Source organism: Equus asinus, chromosome 13, assembly GCF_041296235.1.
Source record: "Equus asinus isolate D_3611 breed Donkey chromosome 13, EquAss-T2T_v2, whole genome shotgun sequence".
In the NCBI taxonomy this organism is placed as follows: Eukaryota; Metazoa; Chordata; class Mammalia; order Perissodactyla; family Equidae; genus Equus; species Equus asinus.
This window is the reverse complement of record NC_091802.1, coordinates 49,217,865-49,238,625: the sequence shown is the minus strand read 5'-3', so window position 1 is coordinate 49,238,625 and position 20,761 is coordinate 49,217,865. Positions and strand designations below refer to the sequence as shown.

At 36.7% G+C, this 20,761-nt stretch overlaps 1 protein-coding gene across 10 annotated transcripts in view; it reads right to left on the bottom strand.

Moving 5' to 3' along the window:
- CEP112 (centrosomal protein 112) overlaps positions 1 to 20,761 on the bottom strand; it is a 504,767-nt gene that overhangs the window by 293,277 nt on the left and 190,729 nt on the right. For all 10 annotated transcript variants that reach the window (XR_011493899.1, XM_014847643.3, XM_070483475.1 and 7 more), the window contains one exon: positions 17,185 to 17,320. Coding sequence is in view for 9 of the 10 variants with exons in the window: in XM_014847643.3 (XP_014703129.2) it covers positions 17,185 to 17,320 (136 nt within the window). In the remaining variant the exon portion in view is untranslated. The remainder of the gene's footprint in view (positions 1 to 17,184; positions 17,321 to 20,761) is intronic.

Sequence of the window (20,761 nt, the reverse complement as noted above, 5' to 3'; positions counted from 1 at the left end):
ACCTAAGCGCCCATCAGGGGATGAATGGATAAAGAAGATGTAGTATTTATACACGATGGAATACTACTCAGCTAAAAAAGACGAAATCTGGCCATTTGCAACAACATGGATGGAGCTTGAGGGTATTATGCTAAGCGAAATAAGTCAGAGGGAGAAAGCCAAATACCATACGATCTCACTCATAAGTAGAAGATAAAAACAACAACAACAACAAACAAACATATAGATACAGAGATTTGATTGGTGGTTCCAGAAAGGAAGGGGGACAGGAGGAGGGGCGAAAGGGTGACAGGGTACACGTGTATGGCGATAGGTGGTAATTAGTTTTTGGGTGGTGAACATGATGTAATCTTCACAGAAATTTAAATATAATGATGTACACCTGAAATTTATGTAAGGTTATAAACCAATGTTACCTCAATAAAAAAGATAAAAAACTTTTATATAAAGGATCAGCTCATGAATGGATAAACAAAATGTGGCATATCAATATGATGGAATACTATTCAATCTTAAAAAGGAATGAAGTACTGATACATGACAAGATGGATGAACCTTGAAAACATGCTAAGTGCAACAAGCCAGACACAAAAGGCCATATATAGTATTGATGAGGATTTTTAGGCTGCTTAATTTTAAAACGGTTTATGACGAGGATTTTTAGGCTGGTTACTTTTAAAACTACAGATAAGAACCAGGCTCCGAGGAGTGGAATTTGCTTGCCCTTTGATCAGAGACAATTGCATTTGTGAAGGAAATCTCCATGCCTCCCTCTCTGCGCCAGGAGGAAGGGGGATGGCCTTATCTCTGGAAACTCTTAATGGGGAAGGCAAGAACTTAAGTCGTTTACTGTCTGGCAACCTCATGTAACTGACCCCCCCACCCCAAAATCCTCCTTTGTCTTTAGTTGAAGATAATATTTGAGCGGTGACTTCTGCCATTTACTCAATCCGGTTTGATTCTTATCTAAAAGTTGTGGGACCGCCCAATGGCCGGACCCTACCGGCACTGGTACCATTTTAACTTTTTTTCCTTTGTCTTGTAAAGAGATGACTCACATACCTATGCCTTAAATTTAGCCCTAACCCTCAACTCGGGGCAGCAGCAGAAGCTCTGACTGCCCGTGGGTCCTGTCCCCACGCACCAGCTCTGCCTGCCCATGGGCTCTGTCCCCATGCCAGCGGGGGCAGCAGAAGTGGCAGCAGCAGAAGCTCTGACTGCCCGTGGGTCCTGTCCCCATGCTATTCCACACTATTCTCTAAATAAAAGAGCACTACTGCCAGATCTTGAGAGTCTAAGAAATCTTTCTTTCGACTCCTCGGCTCACCGACCCCGCATCAGTATGATTCCATTTATATGAAATATGCAGAATAGGCAAATCCATAGAGGCAGAAAGCAGATGAGTGGTTTCCAGTGGCTGGGGGAAGGAGAAATGGAGAGTGACTACTTAATGGGTACGGGGTTTCCTTTTGAGGTGACGGAAATGTTCAGGAACTAAACAGTGGTGATGGTTGCACAACACAGTGTATGTACTAAATGCCACTGAATTGTATGCTTTAAAATGGTCAAATGGTGATTTTTATAAGTATTTTACCACAACTTTTTAAAATTTAAACACAACATAAATGGTGATTCCAAAAAAATAAAATAAAATAAAACGAGCAAAGGAACTGAAAAGACATTTCTCCAAAGAAGATATGCAAATGGCTAACAAGCACATGAAAAGATGCTAAACATCATTGTCATTAGGCAATTTCAAATTAAAGCAACTATGACATACCACTTCACACCCACCAGGATGGCTGTAATCAAAAAGACAGACAGTAACAAGTGTTGTTGAAGATGTGAAGAAATCAGAACCCTCATACACTGGTGGTGGAAATGCAAAGTGGTGTAACCATTTTGGAAGAGAGTTTGGTAGTTCCCCACAAGGTTAAACATAGAATTACCATATGCACCAGGAATTCCACTCCTAGGTGAGAAATGAAAACACACACCCACACAAAACCTTATACACAAATGCTCAAAGCAGTGTTATGCATAAGTGCCAAAAAGAGGAAACAACCCAAATATCCATCAACTGAAGAATGGATAAATAAAATGTGGTTCATGCATACAATGGAACATTATTCAGCCATAAAAAAGAATGAAGTACTAATACATGTTACGACATGGATGAACCTTGAAAACAGCATGCTAAATGAAAGAAGGTAGTCAGAAAAGACCACGTGTCTTACGGTTCCATTTATAATAAATTTCCAGAATAGGCAAATCCACAGAAACAGAAAGTAGATTAGTGGTTGCCTAGGGTGAGAGGAGTTTACGGGGGTGACTGCTAAAGGGTATGAGGTTTCTTTCGGGGGTGATAAAATCTTCTAAATTTGATTGTAATGATGGTTGCACAACTCTATGAACATATTAAAAGCCACTGGATTGTATGCTTACAACGAGGGAATTGTTGGTATGTGGTTATTTCTCAAAAAAGCCGTTATAAAAAGTGAAAGTCAAAGACTCTACCTTGGTCTGCGAGGCCTCACGTGACCCAGCCTCAGGTACACCTCTCAGTTCATCCTACTGCGCCATACCTCCACCACCCCCACCACTCCCACCACCCCCATCACTCCAGCCCACCTGCCTCCTTGCTAGGCCTAAAACATGCCAGAAATGCTCTCACCTTGGGATCTAGAATCTTCCCCCCGGTGCCCACAGATATTCACATGGCTTCTTTCTCAAAGTCTTAAAGTTTTGCTCCAATGTCACCTTTGTACTGAGGCCTCCCTGACCACCCTATTTTAAATAGCAGCCCAACCCCCAGTCCTCTCAGTCTCCCTTTCCTTGCTTTGCTGTTCCCTTTTACCATAGGACACATCACCTTCAGGTGCACTACATAAGTTACTTATTCATTAGGGCTGTTTTTAATGTCTGCTCCCCCCACTGGAATGCAACCTCATGTTCACTCCTGTATCTCAACCTTTTAGCACACTGCCTGGACATATAGGGACTCAATAAATACTAATCAAATGAAAAAAAAAAAAAAAGACACAGTCTACTGAACTTGGTTTGAAATTTGCTAAATGAACAACTTTCAACATTTAATAGTGCCAATTTTATTTTTATATTTATTTTTTTTGGTGAGGCAGATTGGCCCTGAGCTAACATCTGTTGTCAATCTTTCTCTTTGTGTTTGGGGAAGATTGTCACTGAGCTAACATCTGCGGCAATCCTCCTCTATTTTGCATGTGGGACACTGCCACAGCACAGCTTGATGAGCAGTGCATAGGTCCACGCATAGGTTTGCAGACCTGTGACCCCCAGGCCACGGAAGTGGAGCATGCAAACTTAACTACTCCATCACTGGGCTAGCCCCCCAAATTCTTTATAAAACAGACAAAATAAATAAAATAGTGTTGAATCTAACGTTTTCTATTGCTTAGGAAATTAAATAAATGATATATTATTGTCCTTGCTCTTATCAGATGCTGTTTTATATGTGACAGGAGAGTCTTACATACAGCAGTGAAAAAGTTCTCTATATCGGTAACACGAAAATGGTACCTTTTATTCAAAATAGTGCAGTATTTCATTTGTCTTTCTACCCCTGGTTTAAGTTTGGAAAATATTTTTTCTGAGGTAATTGTCAGTTAATGTGACAATCATTCTATCTCTGGCTACATTATATTACTGATTATTCTGCTTCATTGATATTTTGAGGTATTTCTTCTTTTCAACTTGTACGCCATGCTCTCTTTCAGGTTAACTTTTGGTAAGCACTAAGATAAAACATGAATCTTAGGGGAAATGAACCATGAAAATGCTTCCTTCACAGTTTTTCATGTTACATTGGAAAAAAAAAACCATTCAAATGCATTTATTAAGACACGATTAAACTTTAAGTTTCTAGGAGTGAAGATGTTCAATAAAAAGCAGTCAATTTCACTGGATCAGAACAAAACACATATTATCACCCACCACTGCTACCGAAAAACACTTTTCAGTTTCTGGTTTTTACACTTCTAGAATTATGGAGTATCTAGATTACGGCATGATATTTAGCACCCAAGTATTTCTTTGTAAATACCGAAGATCACAACCTTGATAATACAAAGTCATCCGCTTCCAAATTCAATGGTCTGAGTTCTAAGATTATTGATCCATAGGTAATTAGCATTTTGGTTGTGAATAAACTTGCTAAGGAATTATTAAAGGAAGCATAGTCAAATCCACTTTTTCTTTTGTCTCAAGATGTGGGTTTTAGGGCTCTCTCTCCCTCAAGACTTTTCACATCAGACCGCAAGCAGAAGGCTCCTTAACTTGTCCTCAGCAATCTACACTCCCTCAACTCCAACAGCCCTGGCATCTCTCTAACAAGCCCTGGCTGTTCTTGATTCTTCAGCCTTTTGCTCTTCACGCTATCTGGAAAGCCTTTCATATTTTTTTCCTCATCTAAATGGTCAATCTTCAGGGTGACTCAAGTCTTCTCTCCTCTCTGAGTGTTCTTTAATCTCACCAACTGACATCAGTGTTTCTTTCTCTCCATGCTCTCGGACTTAACATCTTTATTTTCCTAGCATATTGTGTTTTTCCGTGTAGTATGGAAGTGTTTCAAATGTGTGAGCTTTGCTTATTCATCGAGATCATGAGCTCCCAAAGAAAAGGAACTATGACATAATTCTTTCTTTAGTATCTTAATTATTAACTAATTGCCATGGTATGAAGAATGAATACGTATTAAATTCTTAAGGATGAATGGAAGGGAAGGCAAAAGCAGAAGGGCAAGAAAAGAAGAGAAGATAAATCAAGGAGGGAAGACCTGGTTCATTTAGTACTTTTAGGACAGATCTTCATATGAAATTGATTTTTGGTTCTTATTTTACTTCCACACAGATTGAATATTAAAAATAAATAATAATATTAAAGTATTTAAAATAAAAATTGTCTTATGTATTCAAAGTTTATAAAGAGTATCTTCTATGAAAAAAATAGAATTATCTTCTATAATCAAAATAGAAAACAATATAAAGCACATGAAAAGATCTTTTATATCTAAACATTAAGAAAAACTCAAAGTAGATAATAACTGACCATATAAGAAAATGAAATACATATGATATTTTAGATTATACTGACCGAAAATGCAAGACCCCACTCCATTCTCCTTCCACAATTTAACCAAAAAAATCAAAAAACGGGTCTTGTAAAATACTTAGTCTGTACAGAAACACAGGGTTCTCCGTTGCCATAGATACAGAAGATTCTGCTTCTGTCTCATGTATCATTCCATATTCCATTCAACTTCAAGCATTAAAAAAAAAGAAAGCCTCCTTTATTGTTTAACTCTGGCTTCCAAAAAACCTAAGAGTAAAACTGGGTGGTCAAATTAAGAGGAGAAAAGGGCTTGGGTGTATTTCTGTGAATGTTTAGTGTTTAAAGAAGTGAGAAAGAGGTAAAAAAAGGTGTTGATTTTTCCTTATATGGTCCCTCAGGCATTTCTTTAGCTACATGTAAGAGAAAACCGCAGTGTCCACAGCTTAAAAAACATAGGCCCTTTATGTTTTCCTTATGTAACAAAAAGTTCAGAAGTAGGCTATCACACTGGCAGTTCAAAGATGTCAGGGTTAAGGTCTCTGCAATTCAACCTTCCCATAATGGTTGAAAATGGCTTCTGCAGCTCTGAACATCTGGGCAAGGAAGGGCAAAGAGGGAAGGGTAAAGGCAGAAGGGCAAAGGGTCCGTATTAGCCAGGTGGAAGACCCTTTCAAGGGGCTTTCCTGCAAGTTCCTGTCAAGAGCAAATTAATTATGCTGTTGGCATCTCATCCACCAGAACTACATTAAAAGGCAAGCTCTGTGTGCAAGGTAAGAGACTGCAGCTTTAAGACTGTGTCTAATGCTGTCCTAAATAAAATCAGCGCTCTATTAGTGAGAAAGTAGGAATGGACACTGGGCCAACATCTGGCAGTCTCCATCAAATATGGTCATAATAAGTTATTGTTCTTTCTCTAGTAAAGTACTCTCGCGTTATTATATTCTCAGTAATTTGACATGTACAATTCATATGATGCAACTGTATAGAAATATATAATTCAAAATTTATTTTGTTGTAATTAATACATAGTTAGATTAACTATAAGAAATCGCCCTTCAAATATTTTCAGATACATGGAGGAAAAGAGAGAGAGATAGCATAATGATTGTCTTAGAGTACCAAAGAAACATGTAGGTAGATGACAGAGAGATACATAGATAGAGATAGGCAGGCAGGCAGGCAGATAGATATAAATGGTAGAAAGACATATAAACAATTATTTCCATGCTTGGCTAAAGACTCAGTAGGAACTAATATCCTAATAGAGAAAACCAATTAGCACATTAACTGATTATATTTATAGTTCTTTTGTGGGAGGTAATCATTAATTGATATAAGATAGACAACATGTCTGGTGTCTATCCTTTTCTTATTGATCTGTAGGAGTTCTTTATTCTGGGGATATGAATTCGTTGTTCAATATCTGAAGTGCAAATATCTTCTCCCACTCTGAGGTTGCATTTTCACTTTCTACTGGTCTTTTGATGACCCATAAGTTTTTTATTTTAATGAAGTTAAATTTAACAATATTTTATTTTTTACGCCTGTTTCCTATTTAGAAAATCTTTGCCTACTTCCAACTAACAAAAATGTTCCTACATTTTCTTCTGAAAGTTTTATTGCTTTACTTATCATTTGTATACCTACAATCCTCAAGTTTTGTGAACGGGGTAAAATAAGGGGCACGATTCTTCTGTTTCCTTATGGCTGTCCACTTGACACAGCAGCATTTACTGAGACGGCCCTTCTTCCCCTGCTGCTGCTACACTTCCTTTCACACGAGTCACATTGGTCATATACGTGCGAGTCTGTTTTGGTCTCTTTCTTCTGTAACATTGGTCATTCTGTGCCAAAACCACACTATATTAATGACTATAGCTTAGCATCAGTCTCTAAATCTAGCAGTGTGAGTTGTCCAGTTGTGTTCTTCCAGACTGCCCTTCGCACTTTCACGTACGCTTTACAATCAGCCTGTCAGTCCCTCCCCCCCCAAAAAGCACTGCTGACATTTTGATTTCAGAATTGTGTTGATTCTGTAGATTAATTTGGGGAGAGCTGACATTTTTATAACACTGAGTCTTCAAATCCATACACATTCATCAATCCATACACACCCACATACATTCTTCAATTTATTTAGATCTCCTTTGATTTCTGTCAATATGTTTTCTAGTTTTCAAAACAGAGGCCTTGCACATCTTTTGTTAGATTTATTCTTAGGTAAGTGAAGCTTTTTCACACCATGGCATCTTCAAAGTTTATTTTCTATTTGTTAGTTCCTGGTATATAGAAATAAAACTGATTTATATATCTGACCTTACATTTAGTGACCTTGCTAAATTCATTACCAATAACATTTTAACAAGTAAACATTTTAAGAAATTCATAGTTACACAAAGATGCCATAATTGCAGATAAATGCATAACTCACCAGGCTACCTTAGACGTCCCTCCTCTGCGTTCTCTTAACGATCTATTTATTCCACTAGCTATACCAGCTATTATAATCACACAATTTTATGCCCTGGTCTATCACACATGCCACATATATGTCTTAATCATCTCTGAATTCCAGAATCTCCAATGGCTGGGATAGAACAAATATTCATACATTTTTTATAAATGAATGAAAGAAGAAATCAAGTCTGTTGAATCCTTGGCCAGTAAGTCAACAAAACTTCTGAGGTATTAAAAAATAATAACATTACTATCTTCACAATTAACAATCCTTCAAATCAGCAAAATGCAGAAGGAAGGACATATTTTCTGGTCCATTGTGCTCAGTATATATTTTATTCTGGCTTATTTTTCTTCTGCAAAAGTGATTAGTCACTCACGAATATTATTAGGAGAATGCTTCACTTACTACTCTATTAAGCATTTAAGGATAAAGGTAAGATGTCTTTTAATTATTTGTTTTGTTTGGTTTTTTGTTTCATTTTGTTTTTCAAATACAAATACTTACTCTTTGGAATATGCTGTCATTTGAAATTGATTAATTATCACAATAGCCTCTATTGAAACATTTAAATATAATTCTAGAATTTTACCTCTGCTACCTAATCTCATTTAAAGACAAATTCTGTATGTTAAAAGGGTAGAGAGATTTCTCCATTATCATCAAAAAGTAACTGAGAGAAAATGCTTCTATTTATATTGGATCTTTTATTATTTTAAAACTGGTCTAAAAAGACTTGTTTAAAATTACATGAGCCAGCATGACCCTTAAAGGACAAGAGGACAAAGGTATAAGTCACAGTGAATGGTTTGGATGATGATTCTTCCTTTCTTTAAAGCCTGTTTGTTATCCATCTACACTTAACGGCACAAATATATCCAGATGGCATTCTTCCTTCCTTGTAACTTGAAATTTTTTTTTCATTAATTCAACAGCAATAATAGGATGATGAACTGAATTTATAATCGCTAAGAATGTAAGAAACTGCTAACCAGTTTCGAGCATTCCAGGAGCCAGAAGCAACCTCACTAGTCAACAGCAGTGTTTCAGAATTTTGTTTTCATGGCAAACTAGTGGGTTTTCCAACTATAAAGTTAAGATCATGTAGCTGATGACTGCAAAGAAAAAGGAAGAGAATTTAAAGCCAGATATTTAGCAGCCAATACCATTTAATGAGGATGTAGTTTCAAGAGAAGAAAAATTAACTAGAAAAGTCAAGTGGTTAGTGGAAGCCCCAGGAGGAACTAGTTAGCTGACACTCATGCAGTCAGTTTACAAGATTAAAAAGTTTCACTTTAGAATTGCTGCCAATACTTCAAAAAACATAGCTGTCTTTTTTAGTCATCTGTTTCACAGAGAATAGGTAAATATAGAACACTAGTTCTTTAAAATACAATTATACACACATATACAGAAATAATTCTAACCGAGTAATACATTTTCACAATTAAAATATGTATATTTTACACAACTAATTGCTGACAGCTAACACTTATAATGGATTTCACCACTGGAGTAAAAATTAGGTTATTTAAGCAATGAGATAAAAAGTTCTTCAAAGTGAAAGAAACAGTATGAAGCAATTTTTTTTAAAAGTTTGTTCCATTTTTTTCTCATGGGTCTCATTTTTGAAACAGCAATTCGCTTTCAAAAACAAACTCAAAGCTTTTATTTTTTTATTCAAATTCCCATTGTCTGCTATCAGTAGCAGCCTCCAAATGGAAAAAGATGCCCTACAGCTCTGCTGGCTTTTACACAAAAGATTTTAGCAAGAGGAGAAAGGAGCAGTTGAAAACAACAACAGAAAAGGAAGACTGTTAAAAATACAGACTATGGAAAAGTCTGAAAACATTATGATTCTCCAAATAATGAATCTGCTGATTGATTTTCTTTTAGAATTTGAGCTACATTAGACTCACGTTTTAATCAACTGATGATCTAGAATAGGGGACTTCTAATTTACCATGTTTTGACATGTATATTTTATTTAACATTTGTTAAAATTTGCCATGTCAGAATTATTTGATTCGTAAATGAGCCTAGCTATAAGGATTCCACTATAAACAGGGTTCCTTATTATTATACTCACACCAAAGGTGCTTTCTATATTTCAGAAACTCAATTGCATTTGGCAAAACTATTTGATTGAGATCACTGAAGAACAGTTCTTCAAAAGAAAACAAAAAAAATTCCTGCTCTTCGATTACCATCACTACTACTTTTCAAATAGTCTGTCTCTAGCACCACTGCAGAGACTGCAGAGATCAGGTCTGGTGAGAGCTGCTCACAAAGACAGAAGACAGCTGTAGGTATGTGGGGGCAGGGGGAAGGGGATCCCAGAGGCATGCATCAAATAGGGTCCTTCATCAGATCGTTTCACCAGTCTACAGAGATGTGATACCTAGAAGGTAGGAACACATGAACTCTTAAGGTCAAGAAGTGAGAGAGTCAAATGGGTCTGGGAGGATTGGTGAAGGAAGAGAGAAGACAGACATGAACCAGGCACAAACAGTCAGAGATATGAGGGTGGACCAGTTGAAAGGGTGGCTCCAGAATCAATTCCACAAATACTATCTTTCATCCTTGGCTTTCCCTAAGTTATGGCAGTCACATTTTGTGGCTTGTTGGGGTTCTTAATTTAATGGTTCCTGAGATGACATCATCTCCATGGCTTTCAGTTCTGCCACACAACTCAGAGACTTCTTTTTTATCTGAAAAATTATTTTATCAATTTCTACATTCTCTCCAATCTTTTTTGACATGTATTTTCTAACTTTTCAGCAGTAGGAAATAACATCACAACAAACATCCTTGAACACACATCTTACACACTTTGTATTCCTGAAGAATCAAGTCCTAGAAGTAGAACTACCTGGTAAATGATAAGCACAGTGTTGAACTAACCCTCCAGAAAGGTTACCGAACTCTACACTCCACCAGAAATGTATGCCGCGTCTGCTTCCTCAGGCCTGCATCGATTTCTACCTGTGCGTTAGCTGGAAAATAGATCATTGCTATTTTAATTTACTTCTTAAAAAAGTTACTAGTGAAAATAAACATTTCTGATGGTCAATTTCTACAAAAAATGTGTAATTGGGATTTTGACAGTGATTGTATTGAATTTAATGTTGATTTGTGGAGAACTGCCATCTTGACAATACCGAGTTTTCCAATCTGTGAACATAGAATAGCTCTCCGTCTATTTAGATCTTTTAAAATTTCTCTCAGCAATATTTATAGTTTTCAACATGTAAGTCTTCACATTGTTTCATTAGTTTATTAATAAATATTCTTTCTACGCTATTGTGAATTAAACTGTTTTCTTAATCTCATTTTCAGAGATTTCATTGGTAACATACAGAAGCATGACTGAATTTTGTATATTGATCTTATATTCTGCAAACTTGTTTAACCATGTACTACTTCTAGTCCTTCTTTTGTGGATTTGACCATACAGGATCATGTCATCTGAAGACATTTGTACTTCTTCCGTTCCAATCTGTATGTCTTTTTTTCTCTCTGGCCTTAGTGAACTGGATAGAATCTCCAATACAATGTTGAAGGAAGGTGGCAAAAGAAGCAACCATCTTTTCCTTGTTCTTAGGAGGAAAAGCATTAAGTTTTTCAACATTAACTATGTCAGCTGTAGGGTTTTCATAGATGTCCTCTATTAGGCTAAGTTTGCCCATAATCCTAATTTGCCAAGAATTTTTTTTTTAAATCATGAATGGTGTTGAACTTATTCAAATGCTTTTTCTGCCTCTGTGATGATCATGTGGTTCGTCCTTTATTATATTAATATACTGTATGATTTTCAAATGGTAAAACAACCTTGGACTCTTGGGATAAATCCCACTTGGTCGCGGTGTATAACCACTTTTATGTTCTAGATTTAGTTTACTAAAACATCATTAAGCGGTTTTGTATCTACATTCATGACAGATTTCAATCTGGAGTTTTCTTGTGGTGTCTTTGGCTTTGATATTAGAGTAATACTGGCCTTACAGAATGAACTGGAAAGGGTTCCTTCCTCCTCAGTTTTCTGAAAGAATTTTCAAAGAACTAAAATTATTTTTTCTTTAATATTTGATGGAATTCACCAGTGAAGTCATCTGGTCCTGGCCTTTTCTTTGTGAGAAGATTTTTAATTGCTAATTAAATATCTTTATCTATTATAAGACAATTCAGATTTTCTCTCTCTTCTTGAGTCAGTTTTAGTAATTTGCATCTTTCTAGGACTTTGCCCATTTCACCTAAGTGGTATAATTTGTTAGCATAAACTTTTTAAAATATCATCTTATGATTCTTTCATTTCCTGTAGGATCAACAGTGGTGTCCTCTCCTCTTTCATTCCTAACTTTGGTAATTTGTTTCTCCTCCACTTTTTTCCATCAGTCAAGCTAAAGATTTGTCAATTTTGCTGATCTTTTCAAAGAACCAACTTTTGGTTTCACTGACTTTCTCTAGTTTCTATTTCTTTGCTTTCTGCAAACATATAAAAATATTTATCATTTCCCTTCTTCTGTTTGCTTGGGCAGAAACTTGCTTTTCTTTTTTCTGGTCTCTTAAGATGAAGTTTAGGTTACCGATTTGAGAACTTTCTTTTTGGATATAGATGCTTAAAGCTATAAACTTTTCTCTAAGTACTGCTTTAGGTACATTCCATAAATTTTGATATGCCATACTTTTGGTTTAATTCAGTTCAAAATATTTTCTAATTTTCTTTGTAATATCTGCTTTGACTCATGAGTTATTTTTAACTGTTAGTTTCCAAATATGTGGGGATTTCCCAGATTTCTTATTGTTGTTTATTTCTAATTTATCATCATTGGGGTCAAAGAGCACAATTTGTATGATTTTAATCCTTTTAAAATTTATTGAGAATTGTTTTGTGGCCAAGCTTATGGTCTCCCCTGGAGAATGCTGCACGAGTGCCTGCAGCCATCGGGTGGGGTGACTCAAATCACGACCCAAGCCTCAGGCTCACTCCTGAGCAAGACACAGACACAGGCAGACTCAGAGCAGCAGGCAAGGCTTTGGAACTAAACGGAAACTGAAACCTGCCCACAGAAGATGAGATGCTCAGAAAAGAACTGGGTCGATAATCTGCTAAAGCAAAAAACTCAAGGGAACTCTAATATTACTCAGAGTACACAACATACAGTGTGTACTGTTCTCAGCTTCTTTCATTCAGCAGGATTTTGAGATACACCCTGTTGTTGTGGGCATCAGTTGTTCATTCCTTTTTATTGTTGAATAGTATTCCACTGTATTACTGCATTTTGATTGTCCTTTCAACTTTTGAGGAATATTTGGGTTACTCGAGTTTTGGGCTTTTGTGAATAAAGCTGCTGTCAATATTTGTGTACAAGTGTTTGTCTGGATGTGTCTTCGTTTCTCTTGGTTAAACACGTAGGAATGGAATGGCTGACATATGGTCATTGTATGTTTAACTTTTTAAAAACCTGGAAGTTTTCCCACTAGCAGTGTATAAGAGCTCCATACAACCACATCTTCACCAACACTTGGCATTGTCAACAAACCTTTATAATTTTAACCGTTCTAAGGACCAAGTAGTGGCATTTCATTTTGGTTTTAATTTGCGTTTCCCTGATGGTGATGATACTGAACATCTTTTCATGTGCTTATTAGTCACTTGTTTAGTATCTTCTTCTGTGAGGTGTCCAAATATTTTGCCTATTTTTAACTGGGTTGTTTGTCTTCTTATTACTAAGTTGTGAGATTTCTTTTATATTTTAGGTACAAGTTCTTGGAAATATGTGTCAATCTTTTCTGCCATTCTCTGGCTTGCCTTGCTTCCTTTTGTTGTTTTTTAATGGTGTCTTTCAAAGAACAAACGTTTTTAATTTCGGTGAACTCCAATGTAGCAATTTTAATCGAAATTTAATTTCTGGTTTTACTGCATTGTGGTAAAAAACATGTGCTTTCTGCCATGCCAAGTTTTAGAAATATATTCAGTGTTTCTTTATAGTCTACTGAGTTTTACAACTGTTCCCTGGGAGTACAAATTTAATGTCGTATTTAAAAGGTAGAAAGTAGAAATATAGCTGTTCTATAAACTGCTATTTAGACCTCTTGTCTGGTTTTTACCCCCGGTCTACCGGAGGGAGAAAAATATATTAAAGCAGCTCAGGACCTCTGATGTCAATTTCTCCATGTTTTCCTAACACCTTTTCATATTTGATTAAGCAGGCTTGCCTTTAGCATGCAAAAATATATTCCTCTGTCCAGTTTAATGACTTTTATTGATGCTAATTTGTATGATAGTATTATACTCTCAGTTTTTTTCTGAAAACAATTGATATATTTTCATCTTTTTAATATAATTTTTGTGTAACTTTTAGCTGTATCTTTTATAAACAGCACATACGTGGATTTAAGTCAGCTAATCAATACCTTTTCTTTCATAGAAAAATTTAACCTGTTAATATTTAATATTACAATTACGTACTCTGTCTTATTTTGGATATTTTGTTCTGTTTATGCCTCTGTTCCTTTCGAAATATCTCCTCCCAAGTTCTGCTTTTGTCTTCTCAAGATTTTATGAGAATCTAACATCTTGTTAATTTTATTAATGCCTACGTTTATATATTTCAAAATTACTTTAACCCACATTTCCCTAATTTTAAGAATCTTTTGAATCTCATCAATTCATGGCAAAGAGTTTTAGCATACTGTGCTCCTCCTACTCTCACTATCCACCTACCTCTTGATCTTTGTTAATGTAATCTAAAGATTTAGATTTAAGTTACTGTTATTAAATTTGTATTTCCTACTTCAGATACCTTGTTTTTAAAGAATCAATAAACATTAGTATTCGGTCTTATAACCAGATGTGTAACAATTAGTTAAATTTATTTTGATTTTGTTAGATTCCACTGTTCTCTACTCATTCTTAAATATGATGGCTTCCCCACGTGGTGTCTTTTGTTTCATTTCTGGATTGGTTGACGTGTTCATATAATTTTTTCCAGAAAAGAAATAAGTGGTACACACTATGTGAGCTCTTATTAAGAAAATGTTTCCCTGTTGATTTTGCAAGTGAAAAACTCCTTGATTATGTATAAAATTGGGTCACAACCTTTCTCCTTCAAAACTCTAAAGCATTACTCCATTATTTTTCTAATTTCTCTGCCAGTTTTATCCTGCCTGGAAACTGGTAGGATTTCATTTTATTCTTGAGGTTCAATTCTTTTTCCAGAATGTATCCAGGTTTCATTGCTTTAATTCTACTTGATATCTGTGGCCTCTTTTGTATAGATCATGTCTTCTTATAAAGGTACTACTTTTCTGAATGTTTTTTCTGAATTTTTTTTTTTAAGATTTTATCTTTTTACTTTTTCTCCCCAAAGCTCCCTGGTACACAGTTGTGTATTTTTAGTCGTAGGTCCTTCCAGTTGTGGCATGTGGGATGCCACCTCAGCATGGCTTGATGAGCAGTGTCATGTCCACGCCCAGGATTCGAAATGGTGAAACCCTGGGCTGCTGAAGTGGAGTGCACGAATGTAACCCCTCGGCCACAGGGCCAGCCCCTAAATTTGTTTCTGAACTTCCTTTTTTATTAAAGATGAATTTTTTTTCTGAATTCTACAGTAGACTGCTTTCAGAGGTATGCTTTTATTCTGTGACTGCCGAACACAAATGTCTTTTTTCTTGTTCTACAGAATGTTTTCACAAGTCCCACACTGTTTGCTTGTTTTTTTACTTACTTATCCACAAATTCTGCAATCTGTTAATTTTATATCATCAGACCCAAGAGGTACATTTTTTGAGCCAAAGGTGCCTGTTAGAGTCTTAGCTTTTGTCACAAAGCTGCACTGTCAGCCTTAGCGCTTTCCAGCACGTCACTGTTAGCTTTCTTAACTGCATATTTAAACCTTCTTGCCAGTGGTCCCTTCCTTCAATATTTTCTGTATTCCTTTAAATGTTAAATCAATCAGAGGGTCTCCTATGCAGCTACACTGCATAGGTGGACCAGATACACGACCTGGGGCCTGGGCTCTGACGAGAGCAGCATCCCAGGAAGAGAAGCACATCCATGGAGCAGGAATTGAACGTCTCCACCTTCCAGCACAAACTCTCAGCAGAAATCCAGCTTCTGCCCTTGGCAGTGCGTGGAGAAACACAGAGAATGGGATCTCAGACCCCACTCTCAGGACCCAAATTCACAGAACGCAATATGAGTGGAAATCTGAATCAAGAAAATAACAAGAAGACAGTTCCAAACTAGCAAACCCTACAGGGCTCAGTCATAAACCCTTCCACAGAAACGTTTCTACCATCCAGTGTATGTTTGTGACCCCCGAGGAAGATAACTCCAATTAAAATGAAACCACAAATAGGGACTGCAACATTCTTTATAATCAAGAATACTTGAAAATAAACTAAATACCCTTGAATAGGGGAGCCGATAAATAAAATATGGTATATTCATATGATAAAATATATTCAGCGTTAAATGGACTGCACTAAATTAACATGGATAGGGTACAGGCACATAAAATTAAACAAAAAAGAGCAAACAAGACTAATACATAAAATCTGTAGTACTCATCTAATTTTTTAAAAATATACACACAAAAATTATATATGCATATATAACATGTTCATATTCATGAATGTTATATATGCATATAAAAGTGTAAAATAGACTGAAATAATATACACTAAATTAATTATAGTGGTTTTCTGAGGTGAAGAGGAGACAGTAATGTGATTAGAGATGAATAACAAAGCAAACAAAAACTTCATCTGCAATGTTTTAGTTTAAATAAACAGAATGTTAACAATTGTTGATTCTTCATGATGAATATCTAGGTGTTTGTTCCCTTTATTTTTCTACAAATTTTTATTTTCTCTCAAAACTAAAAAACATACCACTTAACTTGTACAAGAAGTGGAGACAGCCTCTGTCCTCCTGAAATGCCAGTTGAAAATAATTTGCTGTAACTGACCAATAAAACACTATTTATGGAACATGAACAAACACAGACATAGTTAACTTGAGCCCTTGCTCTACAGAAATGGATTGGTCATGGGATTTTACTTGTAGGCTGATCCATGCCCCGAAAATGAGATACACTTTTGCCATTACCACATCTGTAGACAGGACTTTAAAATGGTTATTCTTTCCTTGCTTTAAGGATGAATCAAGGGATCCTGAAGGCGGAAAGAGGACCCATCTCCTTGTCTGCACAGCTCCAGATGGTTCTCCACCTTTATCCCTCCATTCACTGCCACCAAGAAGTTGCTGATGGGTGCCCACCCAGGGGCCTAGGAGAAGCACACAGCAGGCCCTCCAGAGACGCACAGCAAGGCCTTTCCCTTCACGTGCTCTGCCAGAGCAGAGGGAGCCTGCTGGCTGAGCCCTCTCCATGAGGGCTCTCTTTCTGGGCCGCTGGGGGCCACCCAACCTCCTCCTTTGGGGCTCTGGTGGAGCGGGGTGTTCACCTCTGCCAACCTAATAGCCCTTTCTCATTTTAAGTCCCCGACCCACTATATGGCTAATTTTGATAAAGATTTTTTAAAAAGGAAATATGTTTCTGCCATATTTAAGACCATAATGTACCTTCCTACTGAGAGAGTGACTTTCAAAAAAGATGGAGTGGTAGCCTCCTCACCTGCTCTTTCATGTCGGCATAGACCTTCTCCGAGTTCAGCTCCACCTGCCGCTTAAACTCTTCTAGAGCAGCATCCGCCTGCTGAGCCTGCAGCCTCTGCACTTCAGTCACACGTGCAAGCTGCTCCTCCTTTTCCCTGGGAAAGTTCAGGAAGACTTCAGAGTTAAAATAGAAAAGAAAAGAACCGGGCCCGAATGATAGAACAACATTTAACCTTCTCTAAAATAAAATTCAGATTTCAATGTTTTGATCCAAATTCTGTGAAACTTCCCTTTAAAAAGGTGACAATAAGATAAATCGTCTCAGGAGAAAAAGGGTGTGTGTGTGTGTGTGTGTATATGTGTGTATATACATATATAAAATATGTGTTCTGAGGAGGGCATAACTACTTTCAAAGACTTCTCTAAAACAAAACTGTTTAAAACCATGTATCTCCATCAACTGATGAAGCAAAATGTGGTATATCCATACAATGGAATACTATTCAGCCTTAAGAAAGAATGAAGTTCTGATATATGCCACAACCTGGATGAATCTTGGAAACATTATGCTAAGTGAAAGAAGCCAGTCACATTCATATGATTCTATTTATGTGAAATATCCAGAATAGATAAATCCATAGGGACAGAAAGTAGATTTGTGGTTGCCAGAGGATGGGGGGACAAGGGGAATGGGGAGTGATTGCTAATGCATATGGGATTTCTTTTTTGGTGATGAAAATGTTCTGGTATTAGAAACTGATGATGGTTGCACATCCTTGTGAATATACTAAAATCTGCCAAATTGTACACTTTAAAAGGATGAAGTTTATACTTTGTGAATATCTCAATTTGTTAAAAAACCAAACAATGCACCAATAGAAATATCTTTAATATGCACGTCTAGCAAAAGTTGATCTGTAGGGTGACAGGTGCAACAGAGGAACGTGATGACTTGAAATTATCCTACTGGCCTCCAGTAGACTTGCCTAAAAGAATGGATAACCGTCTAACTTCTTTATATCTTAAATTAAAATTATATAGTCAAGAGAGTCCAACAAAGCAAAAGAAATCTTTGCATGTTGATAGAAGAAAGAAAAGAAGAGCTTTAGGTTATAAATACACAAAAGTCAATAATAGTCAATATTGAGGTCTGACTAAGTACTGGGCACTGTGCAAAATATTTTTATATGTATTCTCTCATTTATTCTCACAGTAAACTTGAATAAGCCTATTATTATATCCCTAGTTTAACAGAGCAGGAAACTGGGGCTTAGAGAATATTTCCAAGGCTACACATCTAGTAACAGGTCAAGCCAGGATTCCAGTCCTGGCAGTCTGCTTCTACGGCTCATGCTGTTGGCTACTGTGCTATGCTGCTTTCCTGATATTCCATATGCCATATTTTATGACCTGAATGTGTCCCCTCAAAATGAGATTAGTGTCCTTATAAAACAAGATCCAGAGAGATCGCCTGCCCCTTCCACCATGTGAGGACACAGTGAGAAGGCACTGGCTATGAACAAGGAAGAGGGCTCTGGCCCAAACACGACTGCGCTGGTGCCTTGATCTTGGACTTCTAGCCTCCAGAACTGTGAGGAATAAACGTACGTTGTGTATGAGCCAGCCAGTCTGTGGTATTTTGGTTTAGCAGCCTAAATGCACTGGGACATCCTAAGTAAGATTAACTTGGTTCATCTTCCCTAAATGGGAAAGTTTCACATTCATTAAAAAAAAACACTATCTTATTATTGACTGTAATACTGAAGAACGCTGAGGGATGGGGTAATTTAACTCACATAAATCAAATTTTAGAGAAACATCATAACGGGGGTGGGAGGAGACATTTCCTTTCAAGATATGGGCAAAAAGTAATTGAGCTTTTTGGAGTTAGTCAGATTTGAGTTTAAAATCCTCTCAACACCCTTAGTAATTTCTAGGCTTTCCAATAAGAACATATGTGTCATATAAAATATTAAAATACCAAATTTTCTCCAAAAAGATTTAAAACTTTTCTCAAAGCTTAAATGGCAACGAGACTGATAAGAAAAAGTGTCACCTAGTTTCCATTCCAGCAGAACTCTTCTGTCCCTTTGAAAGGAGCCATGCATATAGAGATTAGAGTCCCCCACTGTGCCAGGACAAGGGCAATCTTCAAATAAGCAGCTCTCTGTATTTGGGCTAGAAGAACATACTCTCTATCCATTTTTCCTTTATTTTTCATTTTAAGTGCCACTCGTGTCTATTTTTCTCTTCATATCCACCCACATATCCTTCTATGTGAAGATGACAATTGTCAATACATCCTCATGATAAACAAAGCAGTTTTCCTTCTACCTGTCTGTTTCACAGGCATAGCCCCCATTTTAATGACCTACAGAGTGTAACACTCTGCCCAAAAGTGTGTGATACCCCGTATGAGAGCGAAGTCAGTTCAGGTGACACTGCATGCCAGCTGTAGCCCCCAGCTATGGCATTTTACAACAATATGATACAGGCTTCTGGACTTATTTTAAAGCTTTTCTTTAAGTAGTTGACTTTGGTTGACTATTTAACAGGAACCTGAATATCTTGTTATCCACCATTTTTCGTATGTGTTGTTAAAATAAAATATCTTTAATGTTAACTAGTTGCCAAATTCCAAAGCCTTAATATTACTGATGCTTTTTTGCCACTTAATGTTAATATTAGCTCACAGACAATGGTGATTAATAACTGGATGTCACACTGAAGACTGATTCAAGGGACATCACTACATAAAAGACTGAGCACTCTAATGGCTATAGGGAATTTTAATTTGGTCTAGTGCATTTTCATCCTTCTTACATTATTCTGCCCAAGAAGCAGGAAGCCTTGAGTTGTATGTAGGGTTTCCCTGACACAAACACTGAATATTGAGTGACTTATATGAAAGCATATGGGAACTTATAAAGCCATATAAGTTATATTGGGTACCATGGGCTAGACCTAGGGTGGCAAATGCGATGGACATTTGCCACAAACATTTTGTCACAAACGTTTTGTCACAAATGTTTGATGAACATTTGCTCTGGTATATGGACCCAGTTGACTGGAAGGGGCTGTCTAGAATGATCTATTAAAAGGATTCTGAGACTAGGCGCAGGGGAAGAGGCTTCTGTGGTTGATGACCAATGTTCGCATTGCGGGGGGTTGGGTTAGGCGGTACAAGAGGCACTTCTCTGCCTTACAGGGACAACAGTGACCAGTTCATCCTAAGATACTCTTTCATTTTTGAGGCCCTCCCAAAAGCACTTGGGAAGACTATTTCACAGTTAGGATTACAATTTTTCAAAGGTTTACCTTTGCTTGGTCAGACTGTCTATAAATAGAAAAGAAGGCACACTGGACAGCATATGTCATATAATTTAAAATTTTGCTAACACATTTTATAAAAATACATGACCTCTGGCTGAAATATCAACTTTCTTCCATGAATGCTGAAAGTCAGTTGTTTTACTTTTTTTGTCCAATAATTCACATGAGCTATTTAGTTAATGTAAACACTTAAAATTTAATAAAACAAATATTTACTCTATATCACCTCATTCTTAACTATAAAATTTAGTTAATTTACTTTA